This window comes from Toxorhynchites rutilus, chromosome 3, assembly GCF_029784135.1.
Source record: "Toxorhynchites rutilus septentrionalis strain SRP chromosome 3, ASM2978413v1, whole genome shotgun sequence".
NCBI lineage: Eukaryota > Metazoa > Arthropoda > Insecta > Diptera > Culicidae > Toxorhynchites > Toxorhynchites rutilus.
In genome coordinates this window covers 78,259,985-78,277,086 of record NC_073746.1, presented here as the reverse complement: position 1 = coordinate 78,277,086, position 17,102 = coordinate 78,259,985, and the positions used below count along the sequence as shown (strand labels likewise).

General features: G+C 37.3%; 1 protein-coding gene across 7 annotated transcripts in view; it reads right to left on the bottom strand.

Annotated features, from left to right (window-relative positions):
• Nucleotides 1-17,102, bottom strand: part of LOC129774914 (plasmanylethanolamine desaturase) — a 34,013-nt gene that overhangs the window by 10,296 nt on the left and 6,615 nt on the right. For 3 of the 7 annotated variants that reach the window (XM_055778987.1, XM_055778986.1, XM_055778990.1), the window contains exons 2-3: nucleotides 11,723-12,523; nucleotides 2,757-2,964 (exon numbers count right to left, since the gene is read on the bottom strand). In XM_055778987.1, coding sequence (XP_055634962.1) covers nucleotides 2,757-2,964; nucleotides 11,723-11,881 — 367 coding nt within the window. In that variant the 5' untranslated portion in view covers nucleotides 11,882-12,523. Of the gene's footprint in view, nucleotides 1-2,756; nucleotides 2,965-3,104; nucleotides 3,179-11,722; nucleotides 12,524-17,102 lie in introns of those variants that run through there. The other 4 variants (XM_055778989.1, XM_055778988.1, XM_055778991.1 and 1 more) reach the window with 2 other exon arrangements.

The following is a 17,102-nucleotide window of genomic DNA, read 5'->3' as shown; positions in this document are numbered from 1 at the left end:
CATACCAATTTTCATGCTAATCGGTTCAGTAGTTTCCGAGTCCATAAGAATCAGACAGACAGACAGAAATCCATTTTTATATATTAGGCTGTCAAAAAAGTCCTGCGGTATTTTTTTTGAATTTTCATTTGTTCATAAAATTAGTTACAATCATCTGTTTTAAGTCAAATATGCGCCGTTTTGTTCGATGACTTGTTCCCAACGAGATGCCAACTTCATAATACCCCTGTTATAGAAGCTCGCTTCCTTATTGGCAAAAAACTCGGATAGCCAATTTTCACAGGCCTCTTTTGTGGCTAACTTCTGAATACCTAGCTCGTTCGCCATGGACAAAAACAGGTGGTAGTCACTTGGTGCAAGGTCCGGACTATACGGCGGATGCAAAAGAACCTCCCATCCGAGCTCCCGGAGCTTCTGACGCGTCACCAAAGAAGCGTGTGGCCTGGCGTTGTCCTGATGGAAGACAATGCGGCCTTTGTTTATCAAAGATGGCCTCTTCTTCATGAGTGCTACCTTCAAGCGGTCCAGTTGTTGGCAGTACAGGTCCGAATTGAGCGTTTGGCCATAGGGAAGCAGCTCATAATAGATTATTCCTTGACAATCCCAGCAAACACACAGCAGAACCTTCCTAGCCGTTAATGAGGGCTTGGCCACCGTCTGAGCCGCTTTAGCAGGCTTCGACCACGACCGTTTGCGCTTCACGTTGTCGTAAGTGACCCACTTTGCATCGCCAGTCACCATCCGCTTCAGAAACGAGTCGATTTTGTTGCGATTCAGCAGCGATTCACATGCGTCGATACGGTCAAAGATGTTTTTTTGCGCCATACATCGAGCTTCTTTGTGAATCCAAGCTTCTTCAAATGGTTAATAACGTTTTGATGACTTATCCCCAGCTCTTGGCCGATTCTATGGCTGCTACTATGCCGGTCTTTCTCGGCTAATTCAGCGATTTTGTCGCAATTTTCGACGATAGGCCTTCCGGAGCGTGGCGCATCTTCGACGACCTCTACACCAGAACGAAAACGTTGAAACCATCGTTGTGCGGTGGAAATGGAAACTGTATCGGGTCCATAAACTGCACAAATTTTATTGGCAGCTTGAGATGCATTTTTGCCTTTGTCATAGTAGTACTGTAAAATATGTCGGATTTTCTCTTTATTTTGCTCCATATTTGCAACACTATAACTCACGAATGACTTAACCAAACAAAACACTGTCAAGGACTATATTATACATTTCCAACAAGCTATAGTATGACTCGATACAATGAATACAACTAGAACTACGCGATTTTGTGTTGAAATTTGGGTTTAATTTTTTTCTAGTAATGTTATGACATTTTCTAAATATAGCTCATTTCATTTGAATTTTATATTTTGACAACTAAATATCACACTGGTCAAAACGGTCCGTTTGGTAGACATAAGTATAGAAAATCTGTCGGTAGTTCTAATGTTCATATTTTATTGATTTTCCAACAACTTTTCTACACGTCATCTTTGAAACAGACATCTACCTTTCGAGTTGCGATTTTTTTGCAAAAAAGTTCAATGATTATGGATATCAATATCAGTCGTAATTAAAGTTGACCAACTGATAATAAAAATTGTGATTCTTGGTAGCTTTGTACAACATGTACAAAGTTAAAAAATATTGAAGAGGATCGGGCAGGCTAATTTGGCGTGCAATTGCTCAGGCAATTTCATAATAGCAGCTTTGATTACACAAAACAATTATTCAGATACACTCAGTTGCTTCTAATTTTCCGCTCTGCTCTCACCCTAACTAATCCAATCCAAACACCAAACATAAACCCATACCTCAAATCCCATTTTCCTGTTCCATTTCATTTGCCATCATCGCGCGGTATCAAAAAAATAACGTTGGTCAGCTAATCGGTAGACAGGAGAAAGCAAAACAGCAATAAAAACGCCATGGCTGTAAGATATCGCGTATTTATAGGTATATTATTCTTAGTCCACTTGTTAATGCCGCCAGCCGGACTCGATTCGTGCTACCAGCAGCTGTGTTGGAGGGGTATTTGTGTCGTTGTGTCAACTGCATGTGGAAACCTCAAAGCAAAAAAAAATCCTAGCATTTAATGGAGAAAATTTGTGAGGAATGGGTTAGGAGACATGTGGAGGAGGTGAAACTGTTGTACGCTATAAATACAGTTTGGCAAGCTGAAGTTCAAAAGGTGAGTCGAATGTATTTTGAGCATGTCGGGTGGCACTTCGAACTGGTTTATAGTTCTTACCTTTTTTTTGTGGACCACATCACCTGGCGCTGGTCAACGTTATTTATTGTTTTATTTTGTTGGCGTGTTTTGTTTTCCAGTGAATTTTTTTTCTATTCTTGGTTGATTTGCATAATTAAGTTTTTAATCGTTGAATAATACATTCTCTTGGAAGCAGTAAATATTATGAAACCCCTTTCTTGCAGAACAAATATCCCGTTTCAGTACATTCAACCCTCCATAATGAACAAAGATTCGATTACAATTAGTGCCCGTTAATAGAGTCCGGTCAACCAATGGTTCCGTGGTTCATTCGCTGTTGTTTATTCTCAATAAACCGCCTAGCTTCATGGTGATACCTTGTTCGGTGTGCACATGGTGCCCGATTGGATCACAACACTAATTACGACAATTACATCGATTTAAAACCAACCTGCTCATGCTGCCATATGTTCACCGAGCGAATGTCCCGGTGAACAACCGCAGCACCGATGGAAACGTTGTGATCAGAATAACTTACCACTACTATACAATTTAGCCAACTCCTGGGCTCCCTTGTGCTGCGGACCCCAGCGAGGCCGCTTTTGCAAATTATCCTGACCATCGACACATTGTCCACCGCCATCGACGGCATTGCTTCCCTCATCGCTGGCGACAATTGTGTTCGAATTGGGATCATCCTCCAGCATGGAGTTTTCCAGGATTTCCCGATCGGTTTTCACAGGCGTCTGCAATAGAAACGAAAATAGCAACATTTTTCATGTAAATACTTGGATGAAAATAACAATCAAACAAAAATATTATAACCACATCAACTGGCTCTTTGATAGCCATATCAAAAAATTTAGTCGACTTGTTGAATAATTACTGATTAATAACCGAGCGAAAGCGATGAAAATTCCGTCGTAGGTGTTTGCGGTGATTAAAAGTATCCCGCCCGCTTCGCTACGGGGGAACAAAACCAATCACACCAACACTCGCACACACAAACACCCCCACCCGCGGGGTGAGCTGTTTGTTGGTGGACGAAATCAACAATGGAAGGAATCTTAATCGAAAAGCTTAGCAGTATCGAAACGACAGCAATCCCCGACCCGGTGGCGTCGCAATTCTTTACGCTGAGTCGATTTCTACTAAAGCCGTCCTTTCAAGCCTTCGGTAGCTCGTGGGGAGCTCGTGTTCGATAACACACATAAAGTGCCAGTCACCAACCAGAAGCGGCGTTCAGATAGATATGAGTCGACAGTGAGAAAGCTATACGTGACAAATGAGCTATCCCGGAGAGCGATACACGATGAGCCGTGGTAGTAAGTATTCTGGGATTGTGTAGCCTATTTTTGGGGGACGGAAAATAACATCAAATAAATTTGGTTGAACCGAATTGGGATGTATCAATCGGAGTTTGGAAGCGAATGTGGTGTTTTCTTTCAATCAGTACAGACTTTTAGGTAAACTAATGTTTTTGAGTATTCGCTTGATGGATGATGTAGATTATTTTGTGTCCTATTACTGCTCTAATAATTGATTCAAAGCATCAGTTTTCCTTGTTCCGCTTTTATCTTCAGAAATTCTTACACGGCTAAACTAGAATTGCATAAGCAATGAATGTTTTCTACTGCAACCATCAAATTCAATTCAGTAATTGGAAAATTTTACAGATTTTCAAAGGAGAATTTTCTTAACAACACAATCAAATGTAAACATTGAACTTCATTTCTTTCCAGGGATGCCAAGTGACTGTTTTGAATATACTATATTTCACGGCAGTGAAAAGTGTCAAATTGAACGAAAAAGTATAATTCAAAACTCAGTTCTTGAGCAATTTCGATAAATCAATGTTTTTTTACATTTCACAATAATGCGTTTCATTCGTCGTACCCATTGTTCCGAAGTTTATTACTATGAATGTGACTATAGTACTTCATTGTGCAACTGTTAATGGAAATAAATGCACATAGATTTAAATTTTTTTATAAAAATTGTTAACTAAGTGATAAACATTGGCCCCAATAACTCCATAATAACGAAACGTCTGAGTGATGAAACCCTATGCTAATAGACAAAATATCAATAAAACAAAAAATATATGAAACTTATTTTTTTGTTATGATTTTAGGATTTTGGCACTTAGAAAAGAGTATTGATTGATCAATCTTTGAAATGTTTGTTCTATGTTTGTCATTTTTCTCAAAATAAAAACATGTCTTCATCATCAGGGTTACCAAATCATATCTACAGAATAATCTGTATTTATACAGATTTTTCAGACTTTTTGAAACCAAGAATCTGTGGATACAGATTACAGTTTTTTATGGTTTTTATACAGATTTACAGATTTACAGATTTTTCAAATTAACGATGGTTTAATCTCAATAATATTTTTGGCCAACTTACCAATGTTATTCATATAGCATGCGAATCTGTCTCAATGAGAGTCATTTTGGCGTTTATATGTAGTGTGTAGTATTGCTGTCTCATGTTCAATTTAAGGCTAAAAGATGAAAAGCCTGTGTTATCGGCTAGCTTTACAATAAATAAATAACACTGTTTATCTTTTTCCTACTAAACAGCTATGCTGAATTAAACGCCAAATTTGACATAAATAGTGGAAATACTAAATCGAGTGAGCGACTTCACGAATAAGAGAGATATGTTTTGCGAGCGAATGCAAAGGTAAATCATGTATTATGCATTCTTTCTTTCATATTGTTTCCCGTGAATGGTGTATGCAACATAAGATTATGTGCAACAATTCGTTCTATTGAACAAACTGGATAGTGTATCCGCGACGACATCGGTACGATGTCGACATCTGGATACGAAATTAGTTTCTACTGAAACTTATCATTATGATTTAAAAATATCTTCAGATACAATTTTTGTAAGAAATTATTTTTCCACATGAAGAAAAATAATATTTTCTTTCACATTGAACACTAATTTGATACGGAGAAGTTAATTTTCATACATAATTATTATCTTTGGTGCTTCACTAACTCGTGAAACTCAGTTTAATGACGTGCCATTTATTTCGTATTCACAGTGAAGTGTATGTGCGATTAAAGCCCATTTTTTCAGAAAATCATTATTTCTGCGATACTAAAGTGGTATTGTCACGTGCCACAGCGTCAGGGTTTGTGACGTGAAAAAATATAGTCTGCAAACGAACATTATCTCACCGGTAAAGCTACAACTTTCGATGACTAAAGATATCATAACTGTCCATCAAAATAAAGCAGCTTTATGAATTAATATGTATTTTGCCTCAAAATATCACGAAATCGTAAGTATTTTCAACATTTATTGTTTCTTCTTCATATCCAATGTAATCAATGACGATATTTTTTTTTTTATTTACCGATCCACATACGCTTCGACTACCACCTTATCATGTATCACACTGCTATTCATTAATCATTTTCAGTTAGACAATTGAACAGTTGAGCTTCTGGCAGGAAAACTAATTTTATTTTTTGTTCGTTACAACCCGTTTGACGGTAATGAGTACATATAACAAACGGCCCTTTTCATGACCACCATTTGCAGTTTCAAAAAAGTCAGATTTCTGAACAATGAAAAGAATTACATAAAGAAACAATTGTTCCAAACAATCACAGTCCTTACGTCCGTGCCCCTAAGCTCAGACCCTTCTACTTTTTTGTAAACTTCTCATAAGTATTTACTAAACAATGTTTTTATGTTTATGTTTAAAAAATATTTGCTATAATTCTTCTTCGTATGCTATCTTTCGCATGTATCACAAAAATAATTAGTTTGGCGTCTTTTACTTCTTATCTTCTTATCTGTTACATCTACACATGGAGTTTTCCATGAATTATTTCTTCAAGCATGGATGACAACTTTTGTTTGGTAGAAAAAAGACGGGTGGGTAATGTCGGGGACATAACCGGAGTGACGTAGGACTATACAAAGGGGGCAGCTTTTGCTAAATATATTTTTTTTAAATATTGTTTTATTTTCTTCTCCTACGTGAATACCCACCTATCTACCTGCAAAATGGATTAGTTTACTGTTTACTCTTTATGAACATGTTGGGGTTTCTGAAAAGAACCATTTGTGTTGTGTTTTTGCTTTTTTTTTACAAACTTTCTCAGTTTTTTCTCACTATCTCATAGTTGATTCTTGATTTTTTTCTGAAGGCTTTGTACTTATTAAATGTTTAACGCCGGGCATCTTTTGGCGTATGCACATATCGTACAATCAAAATGATGGCTGTGATAGGGAATGCATAGGTGGTCATCAGCTCATTCACTATCATATATTTCACTATTGAGCACATTACCGTACTTTAAACTGTGGTTTCGGAGACGAATGAATTGTAAGATTTGTATCTCCGCAAACAAAGTAAATAGAAATGAAAAAGAACTGAGGTTTTGGAGATGAACTCTACGATCTGTCGAGAATTAAACGAGCTATAAGCGTTCTGAAAAACCAACAGTAAATTAACACAGGATTAAAGTCCTTTAAAATAAGAACAGAGCAGCAGGAAATACATAGCTCATCATGTTGCTCCTTAGTTATGTTTCTATACAATGCAGATGTAACGTCAGTCAATTTTCAACATCAGTTATCAACCAAAGAAAGCAGTTCTTGCTACCGAGAAAATTCGTTAATGCCATCCTGCATACAATGTGTTGTAATTTGAAGCCACTTTTAATTCGGAAACCATGCATGGGTTTGTGAAAACTGAATGATCAATTTAAAAGACCCCAAACCAATAAATTCAAGAACAAGCATAAACAAAATGAATCAGTTTATATTATATGTCATATTATGTCACTTTAGAATGCATTGGTATTATGAAAAACTTTTAATAACTCTTCTTTGAAAGGTTTAATGGCCCTGAAAAGCGCCGTGTTTTACGGTGGCTGGTTTTGCCACCAAAACAGTCTATATAAACAAACTTATTCCTTCTTCTACCTGCTGCCGTTTTGCGATTGCGTTTGCCACTCGCTGAAACTAGTTGTTGCCATCGAACCGAATGTGCTCTGTTCTGTAGGCGGGTTTTCTTATTGTCGTGAGCAGCTTTGCAAGCCAACTCGAGCACTCCGGCGGCCGAAATTCTATAACCGCTATTAGGTATACTGGTGCTCCGGCACCAATCCGTTGATGCGATGTGAAACGATGCCATACAACCACACTGATTTACGGTTTGAAAGAGAATGAGATATTTTTCAGCGGATTCGCGCATTTTGTACTTCAGGGGTACACGGTCACAGGATAGAGACAAATCGGCAGACTCAGCCAGAGGGGCGAGTCCAACGAGACGAACGAATAAGCGTTAAAAGGGAGCGATGGCAAAAAAATACATTCATTACGATTTGTTAGCTCGTTGGGTTCACATGCAGGCTGAAAAGGGTCCTTTTCAAGATCACAAAATTATCTTCAATCTAAAGAGTTTATTGTTTTGTTATCACTCGATATCCCCATCTTGTTCGGCTAAACCTTTCTGTTTAGCGATTGCGTTTGCCACTCGCCACAGCTTTCACAGTTGGAAAATTTCTTCCCATCCAGCTTTGTGACATGTTGTACAGTGAATTACATTCAATGCGACGTGCCGAAGAACCACTCAGTGTCGCATTGGAGGCGATTTTAACCTGTAATTGAACATTTGCGATGACAGTGGTACAGTAGCAGTTTGTATAAAGAACAAACTTGTTTTCTTCTGCTACCTGGTGCCGTACCTGACTCGCTGCAACTGCCTGTTGTCTTGATGTCCACCGAACCGAATGTGTTCTGTTCCGAATGCGGGTTTTCTTATCGTCGCGAGCAGCTTTGCCAGCTAACTCGATCACTTCGGCGGCCGAAACTATATAACGCCGGCTAGGTGGACTGGTGCACTGGTACTAACGCGCTCGGCCTAGCTACTCCTAGGCTACGGCCTAGGGAACTCCAGATCAACACGGTTCGAGCGGGATTTTGCCTTTCCCTTCACTTTTCCTCCTTTACCATGTCCAGACATGGCTGCTTGGGTTGGTTTGTTGATGTGTTGTGATGCGAACTGATGTGGTGTACGGTTTGAATGAGAATGATCGTTACGGAAGGAAGGAAGGTCTTGTATTATAGAGACTTTTGCAGTTCATTCGTCTCTAGCCTTGAGAAAGGCCCTTTGAAAACTCTACTCTGCTCTATTACTCTACTCCAGCGCTACCACCTCCGCCCTCTTGCCTTGAGAAAGGCACTCGATCCCTCGCCGTTCAGCTCGTCCAGCAACGATGTTGTCCAGTCGGTGTCTACACAAAGAATGTCATCGTTACGGCAGCGGAGCGGGGATTTTTAAGCTGACTGGCTGGCTCGAGAATTACGCATGTGTGAGACAGCGACCAATGTTTCGTTAATTTTTTTTCTTTTTCCTTTCCAATCGTGCTTCATTCTATTTCGCTGCTGCTCTGGTTGCCCGTTTCGGTCGGTACGATTTGAGGAGCACAAAATGGACCAATCAAAAATGGGCACATAGTGCATTTGGACAATGCTTGATATTTCACAATTATTCAATTATTTATCTCAAGAAAAATGAAATGTTATTCATTATGATAGACGCGTAGATATATTTCCTATCAATTGATGCAAAAACCTTTGCGATCTATTGAGAAATGCTCGAGTTATAAGCGTTCCAAATCTTGCATTTTTTCCTACTTGTTCAGTGCCTAGATTTCCATTTCACCCCCTATATCTTCCGGTTAGACGTAGTCCTACGTCAAAAGTGTGAACTGATATATTTAGTGCATAAATCATAATATTAGTATACTTCTTTGCTGTGGTGGCTGAGAGCAGACAAACGACCGTAAAGTTTTAACACAGATTTTAATATAGATTTTCTGAGAAAAAAAACTCGGGTAAAAAGATTTTTTGAGACCAAAAACACAGATTTTATTATGGTAACCCTGCTGATCATACCGAGAAAAAGTGACAGAAGTCTTTCCAGTCTAACAAATTAAACATTTCGATGAAACTCGTGTACTGGAATAGGAATAAAAGATGAAAAGTGGGATTTTTTCGTAAAAAACAAAACCTTTCAGTTTTATGTCAATATTAAGATAGGGAAGAACATCCATTTTTTCTACGTAAACTTGAAGACATTATTCGGCAAAATTATAATGATCTGATTTAGGTCAAATAAGCACCGTTTTACCCGCGATTTCAGTGTTTTATCAGTACTATAGACAATGTCCAGTGCATGTTAATGTAGAGAATTGATTTGACAATGTTGCCTACAAGTACTAGGTTGCAATGGGAACGAATATTGTTTGAAAGTTAACGACGATGTAGGATGTACTATATTTTAGGGCGTAAATAATATCGAATCGGTTTCGTGTGATCTTCTTCTCATATACCACCATCTTTGTGAAGAAATCTGACAGTGAAATTGCCCCGGACGAACGGTTATTAAAAAAAACTTAGATTTAACAAATTAAAAATAGAAATTTAAAAAAATCACAACGTCGGTTTTCATAGCGTCAGGCGGAGGATATTTGTGTATTGAATCACACGTACACACGTTGTTATTTTATGCTCTGTCAAAGGTTGATTAAAATGGTGGAATAAATACGTGTGACTACTGTGTTCGTCCTGTGAGAAAGATTGTCGCGATAGTTGCTAGATTTTGATCTTCTAGAAGAAGAAAACGTTCGGGAAATATTCCGTACAGTGCGCACTGAAAAAAACTCACCATACTTCTACCATCATCGTCCAATTGCACCATTGGTGGAGTAAACAAACAATACCGAACAATCAAACTAAAGGACCCTTTTCAGGGCCACCAAATTATAATACAAGCGTTATATAAATTTTTTTTTCAAGAATATCAAAAAGCTTCCGGGGTCGTTGTCGGTGGATCTATTGTCTGACACGAGAAAGTCATTTTTTGTTTGCGACACACAAACGAGAGTTTGATTTTCGTTAGTGGTTTCTAGCTAGTGGCATACTATTAATGGCACTAATGGAGATATCCGTTGATTTCGTTCGCGTGTGATTAACATAAACCGCGAGATATTGTATTATTGATATCAATCTGAACAGCATTGTGGAGTAATTGAAGTAGGAAAACGCATGGAATAGCAGCGTTAAAAATAAAGATATAACTAAGCTATCCTCAAAAAGAATATGAATCTATGGAGGGTTCGATATACACCGCGTTTCTTAACTATAGAACCACTCCATTTTTTTTAGTTCTCAGAGATACATTAGAGGTCGGTTGAATTGGAGTATATAGTGTAGAATACAATAATAATCTTCATTTATAAGACTGGCCATTTGAACTTTATTGTATCCTTTACGTAGAACGAGATACACACTACAACATGCCGCAACATGGTCGAAACCACCCCGAATGGGTTATTTGAACTGATTGAGAACCAAAGATGACCTACGAATTAGAAACTTATTGTAATTCATGAAAAATTGACGTTAATTTTGTAAAGGAGTGAGAGTTTTTCCATCTGGTTCTATAGTTATGAAACACCGGAATTTTAGTTTTTTCTATGGTTCGCGCCTGAACACAACAATAGCGTTGTATTTAATTACCAGTCTTATAACTGAACTATTCCACTCTATACTTCAATTCAACAGACTTCTTACACATCTCTGGAAACTCAGAAAAACCAAAAATGATCATAGATGAAATAGGGGCCAAATGTCTTAAAATTGCACGAAACGGCGAGGTCTACTGTTATCTCCGTATAACAGTTTCAAGAAATAGTTTTGTAGAAACTGTATTCCATGGTTAAAGGATTTAGGTGTCACATCTTCCATGAAAAAAAAAAAGTTAAAGTACAGGGGTTTCCTCAAAGTTGGAAAACCCTGTACTTTAACTTAAATTTTTTCATGGAAGATGTGACACCTAAAAATTCCGAACATGGACCAAAATCCGTCCGTAATGCTCGAAAAACATTTGCCGGTTTTTCATCATTTTTATAGTATAATTTAACAAAATTCACACGTTGTGCGATGCTAAAACGATCCATATTGTAAAATGGCAGACATTCAACTAACGATATGACGCTTTGGTTGACAGCTATGTCAAACGGTTGTCAGCGCAGGGATGTATACTTTCGGAAGCCCGAAATGGAAAACCCTGTATATTCGACGATACTCAATCTTATTTTCTTATTTTTATTGCCAGTTATCTGGAAGAGAAAAAGTTCAGCTCTGAATTTAGAGATAGGAACAGGAGTGAAGACCGTTGGTGTCCTTCTTCTTCCGTCACAAAACTCGCGGATTTAAATACATTTGGCATCATATTCCTTACAGAGCTAATGTAATTAGTTAATTTATGATTTTATTAAATCAAATGATATAAATAATAATCAGGCAAGCCTTCCAAGAATTGATTATATACACTTCAATTGAAGTACCTACTTTCCGTTCAATTCTTCAATAGAAAAAAAAACATTATCAAACCTCAGCCACACATAAAAACAATGCCAAGTAGCAAAAACATAGTTCTCTCTCTTCCTACTGACTCACCTTCAGATACGTTGTCGATATCTTCATCGTCGAGGTGGGTGACAGCACACCCGTGGCACCCGCCGCGGCCGTGATGATACCTTGATGATGGTCGCTGCCGTTGGGCATATTTCCACTGTCCAATCTACGGGAGCACGGCGGCAATGATATCAGATCCATATTACTCCACCACGTACGGAAACATTCGTGGAATGAATCTTACACCCGAGTTCACTTAAGCCGATTGCAGGTTTCACGTTGTTATATATCTCGATGTAGATGTTTCTCACATAGTCTTTGTTCTCCCCTGAGGATTCCAGGAACAGGAATAATACAATACCGATAGCCACTACTATTTTCTTCTTTCAGCGTTGATTTTCGCCATGAACACACCTTTTTCACGTTTATAACCTTTTTATCGCAATCAGGCACACCCAGATTACTGCGGAGGTGTTTGTACTTCTATTTAATTACACTTTCTTGCTAGATTATCACAGTTTATATTTCTCGGAACATAATTGGTACATCACCACCGCTCCCCACCAGCTTCACTGCTCGCATCCACGAGTTGTATTTTGCGAGCTCCACTGCAAACGAGAAAACGCGATAAAACATTACCTCCGCTGACCGGTTGGAACTAGCTTAAGTAAATCTGCAGCCGACTAATTAAAACCCGTGTTCCTCGGTTACACGTGCACTTTTTCTGGGGTATAATTCCGGTCGGTGTTTCGCGCCTTCCGAAATATCGTTTTATGTAATCGCTTTTTATGACACTCTTGTGGCTCCAATTATCCCACGCCCATAGTTATTTTTCACTTGACTCTATTAAGGATAATTAGCTTTTAGTGACTCACAGGTCTCTGCACTGTGCCTTCCGGCGCTGCGCTGGTCGTACTGCTGTGCCAGGGGCGATATCGGCAACAACCGCACGAACTGCCGCAATGCCTGTGGCGCTGGAAATTCAGCAAGACTTCGGGTGCATACAACCAGTCCATCCACCCACAAGCCCCACGCGGTGAACGGTGAATGGTGGCGGCTGCACGTTCCCACCGGCCAGAGTTACCTTAAATATTTAATTTGCTATTTCATAACGAGGTCCTCACCGCAAACACGGTCCGGCTCTACCTCTGTGTTAGTTTTTATGCTTCGGACCGGACCGAGATGCCGGATTCTATCAGTGAAACAAAACGATGGAAAAACAACACGTGTAATGGAATACATCCTGATGCGCTACCCTCCCCCCACCGTGCAACCCAGGTGACGAAACTCTCATCGTGAATAATTCTCGACTGAAAAATTACATCTGAACCACTGTTCCCTCAGCTTTAGGAAGTGAGGGAAAATACAGTTTGTAATGAATAATACAAGGGATGTTTGAAAGATTAATGTCGTGGCGAAGGAATCAATAAAACTAGGGCTTTGTTCAAATGTTACTGAATATAATTTTCGAGGAATGTTGTTGGAAGAATATCATCTGATACCAACAATGAATTGACATAGCACCAATGAAGCATTTTGTTCCGCACAAGACTGCTTCAATCAAGTGGTAAGAACGATTAATTGGTGCAAGTCAGAGGATTCACTAAAATGTAATATCCGAAGAAAGGAATACTTTTTTCAAAACAATAATCATAAAACTGTTATCTAATATCAGCGTTCCAGCACTTTCATTGCGACTGTTGAAAACAACATATTATTTCATTGTTTATCAATCTTAATTTACAGCCCTAGCGGTAACCCTTATCTAGCGACAAACCACCGATAGGAATAATCCAAGTTTAAATGTGTTTGGCGAAATTGGCGAATATCTGTATCTATTTGATATCAATTCAATCGTAAACTTCAAACACGTTTGAGGCATTAGTCATGTTTATCGCTTTTATGAGATTTTTTTTCAAACTCACATCGTGGCCGACTGATAATCGAAATAGATTGAACGAACATACACTCGTGGAAAAATACGGTTAAAAGAACATATTCGTATAATTCATGGTGACACCTGGGAATCGATTATCGAATTGCTCCTGGAAAGCAACACCGGAGTCGTACATGAGAAATACGCCATCGATTTCCCATCCCCGCATTCGATTCGATTTCACGAAAGACACCCGAGGTTATTCGATGTCACAAGAATGGTCTCCGGAACAACTTTCTCAACTGTAGCTGATCAATAATTCAGACGGTGTCTGCAGAGCTACGTGCCGTGCTCGTGAACCCGAGAACAGGAGGAGACATTGAAACAACAATGCTGTCGAAGTACAAAACTTTCACGATTACTTCCGCGGAGACAGTCCCCGCGGAATGCACCACCAAAACTTGAGCTTCCGGTGTGGTACAAAGAAGGAAACAAACCGCCATCATTATGCGGTACGACAGAGAAATGACATGGTGTAGTTTGTTAACATATTTTTTGAAATATTCACCATGATTAATCGACGATTTTTGATATCAAATGTCCATTGGTAAATATTATATTATACTTTTGGTACGATGTACCTGAGACTATTGTTTAAATTAGTTTGTTGTGAGTTTTCGTCGGAAAAGGCAGGAGAATTTATATCAAAAGAATATAAGCGTAGACTGCTGCAAGGAAGGTGTTGAATATGAAGAAGAAATAGGACGGCATGCAGAGATCGGTTATCATTAACACAAGCACTATTGCACGCAGATTCATAGATATTTAATTCGATATAACAATTGTGTCTTCTTCTTTTTTTTTTCTTTGTTCATGGAGACTTTAAATCTTACGATGCATTCATCTCCGAATTGTGCCTCGCCGCTACATTAGCTTCTCGTTATTGACGGTGCGGATAGGGATGCACAGAAATGCTAAGAACAAATTTATGGGAGGAGTGCTTCCTGATTTCGTCATTTTCAACCTTTTTTTTTATTTATATAAATAAAAATAATTTGTTGTCCATTCCTCACGATTTAACAGAGAACGGAGCAACGGGTTTGAATGTCAGAATGATGCGTCTTAATCTGCGTCAGATTTACATGCCAAAAAATTAATTATATACCGCGAATATAAATCGCGTACAAAATAAAATAAAGAATATTTTTAGTGTCCATTATACCATTAGTTGTTTATCTATCTTTTAGCAATAAATGCAATATTCATAAATAGAATAGTTACAAGCTGATGGACCCTTACTGGCTCAAAAAAAGATGTGCCATGGTGTGGAAATCGTTCCGATTTTCTAAAAATAGTAAAATTAAAAAATTATCATTTTTTTATTGGTTCATGCGATAGTGAGATGCATGCAGATTGTATTCATATAAACATCGGTTCAGTAGAACTTGAAACATCGTGTACGTCAGTTTGAACTAGTTTCGAGAAAAACACGTTTGAAGTTCATTGTTATGGCCGTAACAGGTAGGATACCGCATCACTAAAATAGCTATGGCTTGGTAAATAATAGGATTTTCGGAAAGTCCTTTCTAGGGTATATTCTTGAATACCGAAGCTTCAAAAATATGACGAAAAACAATTTTGAATTTTTCAAATTTCTAGACTAGAATACTGCCTTAGTGTTAGAAATAATTGAATAATCGAAACCCTGATATTCTTTAGGTTATAGCCTTCATTTTAACATCATTTACATGTATCGATACAGTCTATAATTTATAATGTTCAACATTTGCACAAAAGTGACAGTCAAAACCAATGATAAAATGTTTGCGTTAGCAAATTCTGTAAAAAACAAGCATCGTTAATTTTTCAGTTTTTGTAGTTGTATTTTGTTTGCTGTTTTCATGTTAAGTGCTAGAAATGGTAAAAATCTATAATGAATGGATGAAAAAAAAGATATTATGTGCGGAAATCTTCATTAAAATTAGCATCGAAGTAGTGTTCGGAATATGAATGAAGTCTCTACGCATGATTCAAATTCCGAAACTTCATTTTCAAATGTAAATTTATTGAACTTTAATGTTATGGATAATTGAATAATCAAAACTTATATTACTTATATTCCTTTATATTCCTTTGGCTATATCCTTCATTTTAACATCAATTACAGGAACCGATATAACCTACAATTCATAACACTAAGCATTTGCAAAAAATGTGACTGTCAAAACCAATGATAAAATGTTTGCGTTAGTGAATTCCGCAAAAAACAAGCATCATGAATTTTTCAGTTTTTGTAGATTTTTTATCTATTTTGTCTGCTGTTTTCATGGTAAGTGCTAGAAAAGGTAAGAATCTACTATATATGGATAAACAAATGAGCTTAATGCAGAAATCTTCATTAAAATTAGCATTTAAGTAGTTTCGGAATTTTAACTCATTGACGTCCAAGTTGTAAAAAATATTTTTTCAACAAAACCTTTTTGGGGTAATTTTGATTATACCTGCTCAATACCTACATTTTTGTTCCTGTTGGAGGTTCAACCCAACGGTTTTTTACATCACAATGTGTGTTCTTTTATCAAAGTAATTTTGTTTACATATTTTTAAATTTTGCAAGGTTTTGTACTTTCCGAACATAGTTGCTTTAAACCGATTTTTATTCCCAATAAAGTAATACATTGTATTTATTGTATTATTGTATACAAAAATCTAATTAATTTTGCAAAAGGCTTCAATTTTGAGTAACGAGACACTGTTTAATGGCCAACAAAGCTTAAGTGTTGACTTTTTCCGAAAATTCAAAACTTTTGAACTACTGGACCGGTTGCGATGAACGACATGCAAATTAAAGCCAATTAGCTGATTTTTTTAAAAAAAAATATTAGACTCGGAGGAACACTGGATTTCCCATGTTCCTATCTTCTGTGCAATTAGCTACCGCAACCAAAACATTTCAACTTTGGAAAATCATAACTCAAAAACAGAAAAAATCATATCTCCGATTTTTGGAAATGTTATTTTAAAAAAAAACCTCAGCTCCCAAAAAACAATATAAAAAATGCAACGCCATTGGTCCCGAAACCATATAAACTATAAAAAACAAATATATTTTTTTTTGGTAAGTATAACATTTTTCCAAAAAAAAAAAAAAATAGCTAATTGGCTTTAATTTGATATATTGATGAATCATGAATCGGTCCAGTAGTTCAAAAGTTATGATTTTTTTTAATGCATTTTCGCTGTTCGAAATTTGAGACAAATGTGAATAATTTTTTTGTAGTTTTTCATCATGAATATGTATTTGTAATTAAATTTTAGTAGTTCAAAAGTTATGATTTTTTTAACGCATTTTCGCTGTTCGAAATTTGAGACAAATGTGAATAATTTTTTCTTTAGTTTTTCATCATGAATATGTATTTGTAATTAAAAAATGAAGTTCAATGAAAAATAAGGCTCTCTTGTATCCAAGAATCAAATTAATTTCGCGAAAAAGTACCATTATGAGTAATGAGACACTTGTATACCCCCTTAACAAGTGTCTCATTA